The sequence below is a fragment of the Aptenodytes forsteri genome, unplaced genomic scaffold (genome assembly GCF_000699145.1).
Source record: "Aptenodytes forsteri isolate BGI_AS27 unplaced genomic scaffold, ASM69914v1 Scaffold172, whole genome shotgun sequence".
In the NCBI taxonomy this organism is placed as follows: domain Eukaryota; kingdom Metazoa; phylum Chordata; class Aves; order Sphenisciformes; family Spheniscidae; genus Aptenodytes; species Aptenodytes forsteri.
The window spans coordinates 11,117,147-11,123,325 of NW_008795018.1; the positions used below are offsets into that span (position 1 = coordinate 11,117,147).

Consider the following 6,179-nt stretch of genomic DNA (forward strand, 5'->3'; position numbering starts at 1 on the left):
AAGTTTAGCACATGTCAAGGGCTGCAGGCTTAGGTCAAAAGCATGGAAAATTTCCAGCATCAGAAACAAAAGAATGTGTTCGTGGAATAAAAAATGGGAAATGTTTTACCATGTTAAGTAAACAGAGACACACCTAGTCCTGTATAAGATGGAGATCTGAGTCTAAAACCTCTTTTTTTAGACTGTGCCCAAGCCTCAGGAGAGATTTACCTTGTAAAGTTCCCTGCAATTCTGCTTGTCGAATTGTCTGAAGTTCAAGACCTGGTGGGAATACACAGTTTCTGGCTCATGTGCCAAGGTCCCCATTCTGCAGAGTGAAACATAGGATGCAGGCGATAAGGGGGAATGGGATGATAAATACTCTAGTTGTTGTCCCATTATAATACTGAGATTTAACAAAGGAACAAACATGGCTGTGGGAAGCAGAAAGTATTCCTGGGTTCTGTGGTGTAATCATTTATTTACTTTCTGTGGTCATCTGGAGCAATGATTTATGATTGCTTTTGCCTATGAAAGAATTACAATTGAGACAATAAAGCCCTTGGATTTTAAAAGCAGTGAGTCAGAAGAAAGAAATTATCATATACCAGAACACTGAATAGATTAAAGTGTAAAAAGAATGTTTTCACCTCCTGTTTTAGCAAAGGTCCAGATTGCATCAAGTATCCCATACTCCTGAAGTCGAAATGAAAAGCGAAGAAGAAACATCTATGGAAAATACGAAAACAGAGCTTGCGAGTGAATATTTCATGGCATGTTTACATACATAGACAGGAAATGTCCATATTTGATCTACAGTCTGGAAGTCATGCTGGTTTGATTGGTTTGTGTGTTAGCTTCCCAACCACATCTGATCTTTTTTATCCTCCTCCTAAAACATGGGAGGAGCAGTATGCATTTACAAAGCAGAACTACAATAGGAAGAAAAACTGCTACCATAAATGAAGGCGGTGTATACCAGATAAATTGGTTAACATCAACCCACTTATTCCAAGCAAACACCAGTGCGTGAACAGTGCATAGCAGCAGAGCTAAATATCCCATCTTGCTCTGAAAAGAGAAAGAAAATAGTAAGCTATTTATTTTTTCCAACTTGGCAAAAAGAGTACTCTGTTAAGCAAATACGGAAATTGGGAAGGGCCTCAACCAACACAGTTAAGTCAAAGAAAAGAGACCATTGGCTTTGAATAAAATTTAAGGACTATATTTCAAGAATCCAACTGTACCCCTCTATGCCACCATAGGAGAAAACAATGAGGCACATTTTTCAAGTGTTGCTATGATACTTAGCTAATATACAGAAGAGATTACAAACTACAGGCTATTCCTGAAAAAGGGTCAGTTCTTAATATCTCAATTTATAGATGTCATCTGTATCCTAAATTACTTTATTTCTATGATAAATTACTATGATTTCAAAAGCAGATTTAGAAATGGCTTAATTGGTTATTTGCAAAGAAAAATTTTAAGGTCAATTAAAATCAGAAACTCTAGGAAGTCTAGTACTATGACAAAAGCAATTTCAGAACTACAGGAAACTGAAGTCTTTCATTCCACTTACAGAAATAAATTTGGCTTAGGATATCTACAGATTTCAGGAGTAAAGGAAATTTTATGCTAGAGTTACTAGTAATTTTGAGTTTCTTGTTGCATGTCAATCTTGATATTGTTGGAAAAATGGAATTACTCATCAGTGAAGTCAAACACTACCTTTCCAACTGCTAAATCTACAGAATCTGATTTTCGAGTATAAAGCTTATTTGTTTATAAAACGAATCCAATATAGTAGTATTACTCTTCTGGGTTTCTTCACCATACTAATTTAATACTGAAAGCACACATGCACTTGGAAACTCCCTCCTAGACCTGTCCATATATATTTATTCTCTGCAGAGCCGAAAACTTTTCTTACAAATTATGTACTAATTGTAGGAAGATATACATTTCAGATCTACTTTTCAAATGCCGATTAAATTTTCAAATGCCAGGTACTTAGTAGGTTATTGTATTTTCAGATTTTGGTGTTCAGGGACCTAATTCAACACTTGCTTCACTCTAGTGTGATCATATTGATGTCAGCAGAACCACCCCTGATTATTACTGCGTATGGTACAGGAGAACTAAGAGCAAACCAGATACTTAGGTGAACGAAACAAGCACATCTGTAGCAAACTCAGGACTGGCTGGATTTGATTATGCATCTGTTCTAAGATGTCTGCTTTTCAGAATACACCTTTTTGGAGGGGGTTATGAAGCTAATAATGCTGAAATGGAAAACATCTGCATGTATTATTGGGCAGAAGTCTTCTCCTGGTCCTTCCAGCCACCTGGTACTGCTCAGGCAGTAAAGAATTGCCAAAACAATTCAGCAGGACACAGGGCATTCCTGAAACATAAGATGCCCAGAAGATGACTAAAATGCCTTCAGCACCAGAGGTCTTTGACCTAAGAATAGGTCCTGAAGGGACAACTGCTGCTGGTCACGAAGCCAGAGGAGCAAAAAAGTGGTTTGGAATTGTCTTTCTTCCCACTTTATACCCTGAACCTGACAGCCTTTTCTCCTGACAAAATAACAAATGAAATGAACATTTTTTGCAAAGCAATTAACAAAGAGTACGGAACAAACTTTTAGATTGGTTTCACTAACTCCTCTGTGTTGGATATTTCCAACTTCTAATGGTCTTAGCTGATAATGTACAGTCCTGTAAATGAGGACTAATGCCATGCACTAATGACATTTATGCGTACCTGAATGTAGTGGAACTCTCTCCAGGTCAAAGAGTGACTGACAGATGGGATTGATGTTATTGCCAACAAGGCCAGCAAAGCAAGTCCCAGGATTCCTAGAGACACATAAATCTCCATTCTCCAAACATCGTGTTCAATCCAGGCATTTTCTTTTTTTTGTTTGACCTGCCAAAAGAACACCATATTTAAAATGACAGACTGGCACACTTAGCTGTTTGTGTGAAATACAGCTGTTTTCACCATAATATTCAGGAAATAAGGCAAGAAACACAGTATTTTTGTTTGTTTTAATGTCTCTGAATGTAACTGCTATTTACTTCTGATGACAAAGTCTCCACTAGTACCTGCAGAGCAAAGGTGGGCTTTAAATGAGAAGAATTTAGACTTCATCAGTGTCTTGGCCCAGGAGGGATTGGTTCTGAGACCTGTTAGCCTGCCTTCACAGCAGGAGAAATCTTATTCTTTGACAAAAAAAAATCCATCTATGGCTAAACACCATATCTGGGAGATTATAACAACAGGAAATATATTAACAGCACTATTTTAGGGAGCTAATTCAGCTCTATTTTTTTAAAAACAACAACTTGGTACATTCAGCTCCACTGAATACAACGGTTGGTATGGATGAAAAGGTTGTGATTTTCATAAACTGATGTCAAAGCTTCTCCTATTTATGACTACTTGCAACAGCCCTTCGATGCTGCTAGTGATCACCATGGCGTAGTATACCCCAAATATGATCATTCATCTTGAGGACTGGAATCTCAAGGAAATTTCTGGTAATCCATTCAAGTCAGATTACTGGTAAGGCTGATTTCAGAGTTTTCAATAGGTAGTTTGACTGTTTACAGAATTCTTAAGAAGCTGCTAACATCATATTGTGCTTTTAATAAAACTCTAGATTAGACTTTGAGGGTAATAAAAATGTACATTTGCATTCTATACCTTATATTGGAATATTCCTTATACTGCAATACGCATGGCACTCAAGGTGATATGCAAGTACTAGGAACTCTATAGTCACAGAGGATCTTAGAGAGCTTTGCAAGCCAATTATTGCCTATGACTCAGAAGCATGATTGAAATGCTATCTTTTAACAAGTTAGTGTGCATCAGCCCAATTGTGGAGCCATCAGTGTTCACAAATTTAGTTTGTGGCAAACACAGATTATTGTGATTTAGCTCAGCCCTCCTTCATTGCTGGCTAATTCACTTTACAAACATGTCTAAAACTGGTGTGTGCTCAGTTTTTGTAGACAGTTAGATTCCACTGGTGCCGAGACACTAAACTAATAGTGTGCCAAAGACTTAAATGTTCCTGTGAAGCAGGTATAAGTATGTGCATTTTACAGAGATAAAAAAATCCCAAATGAAGAAAATTACTTATTTAATACACACTGACTCTTGACTCTCTATTACATGCTTTAACAACTAGGTCCTGCTCCATCCCTTAACAGTGCTCTGTGGGGATCTGCTTCAAAATCAAACGAAGGCAATGAAAATGGCTTTCCCCCCATCCAGATTTGCTTGAATGACCAAACCAAGGATTTTCTGAATACAGAAGGTTGGTGTTTGCATGCCCATCATACCTGCTGGAATGCCCAGTTCAGCAGCTTGTATCTGTATGATCTTCTCATTGGATAGCATAGGCTATAGCAGGCGTGCATTGTAGCGAAGAAGAAACTGAGAAGTCCAAATTGCTTTCTTGATAACATCCATCTATCCAGCCACTGGGGAAACCTTTTATACTTGGTGCCAAAGTACAGCTGGAAACCAGCAGCTAATATTCCTGGTAAATATACTAGTGCTAAAAGGGTAATCGAAACCACTGGTAAAACTTTGTTTATGACAAGGATTGGAATTTTATAGAAAACATTTTCCTTTCTGGTTATAAAAGGATATATGACATCTCTCACAGAAGTGTAAATAAATGTTAATAATGAGATCACAGATGCTATCTTCATTGGCAAGTGCCACTTGGGGAACAGATCCTGATTGTAGTGTTGTTCTGAAGAGTGTTCAAACTCACCAAAATGGTGTGCTTGATGTAAATTAAAAAGTGCAGCTGCTTCTGGTGGATTGGTGACTTGCATATCCACATTCTGGAAAGGACAGAAAGGAAATACCAAGTGAATTCAAGAAAAGATTAAAAACTTCAGTAATGACAGTATTTGCCATCATGGCTTTTACACCGTACTGCACTGAAACCATGTACAAAACATAACCACTATTAAAGACAAGGTAGCTTGAAAACATGTTTCAAACAACATAGTCAGTAGTTGAGCAAGGCACTTTTAGCATAGATTTCTCATTCTTCATTCATTATCTATGGGGATTTCAAAACAGATTTTAATTCCAGGAAGTTAACTACACTGCAAGGGGAGATGGATTACATTACGTGAAGCATCATTACAGCTTCTTATGATATGAGCTACAGATTTCAAATGTCAAATTTCAGCTACAGACTTAATGGTGTAGCCCAAATAATATGCACAATAACAGAATCCAGAGTCAAGACAATAAAATACTTCATTCAATCCCTGCTATTTTAGTGACATTTAATTGGGGGAATAAGGATGTAAGTAGAAATGTTTGGGATCCAGCGTATTAGACCAGCTGCACATTTGTCAACTCCAGCATCGAGTCCTGTGGTCTTCTTCCTCTCCTTCACAAATGTAATAGCATCCTCTTAACTTTTATGAAACCTTGTGAAAATGAGTCAACTTCAGTTTAAAAAGCTGAATTTTCTGCTGCCAAATAGGCATGGCTTGATTCCAGTCTCACAGAAGATCTTGGCAGAATTATCACAGACTTTGGAAGGAGCTAAGCTAGTACAAAATTTTAGTGTAATATTATAAACTGTTTTACACTGAGATAATGTATTTAAAGATTGTCCTATAGTTATAGTTCATGGAAGAGGTACATGATCAGTATACATACAAAATGAAAATACGTGTATCAACAGCAGGACATTGCACTTGATGCAGCAGACAGCTGACCAGGGGTGGAGAACTAAGAACTGATAACATTAGGTAATAAACATGTAAGTCCTTTAATATTCTTATGAAATATAAAGTAAAACTGAACTAATGCTGCAATGGCTCAGCTTTAGAATGGCTAATGTGGCAGATGTCCAGACCTCCACAAGGTGAAATGGCACTGTCCATTTTGAGGAAAGCAAATATTAGTAGTTTGAAAGTTGTAAATTAGCATTCTGCTAGGATACAGGAGATCTCCCTATCTCAGCAATATTATCTGGCTTTATTCTTAAGAATCAAATCATAGAATCATAGAATCATAGAACCTCCCCTGGCAACTTGAGGCCATTTCCTCTCGTCCTATCGCTTGTTACTTGGGAGAAGAGACCAACACACCCCTCTACAACCTCCTTTCAGGGAGTTGTAGAGAGCGATGAGGTCTCCCCTCAGCGC

The 6,179-nt window shown here is 37.6% G+C and overlaps 1 protein-coding gene across 1 annotated transcript in view; it reads right to left on the reverse strand.

Annotated features, from left to right (window-relative positions):
- Positions 1-328: 328 nt before the first annotated feature.
- Positions 329-6,179, reverse strand: part of STEAP1 (STEAP family member 1) — an 11,804-nt gene continuing 5,953 nt past the window's right edge. The window contains exons 2-4 of the mRNA XM_009275683.1: positions 4,338-4,850; positions 2,749-2,913; positions 329-1,050 (exon numbers count right to left, since the gene is read on the reverse strand). Of these exons, the coding sequence (XP_009273958.1) occupies positions 793-1,050; positions 2,749-2,913; positions 4,338-4,850 (936 nt within the window). The 3' untranslated portion in view covers positions 329-792. The remainder of the gene's footprint in view (positions 1,051-2,748; positions 2,914-4,337; positions 4,851-6,179) is intronic.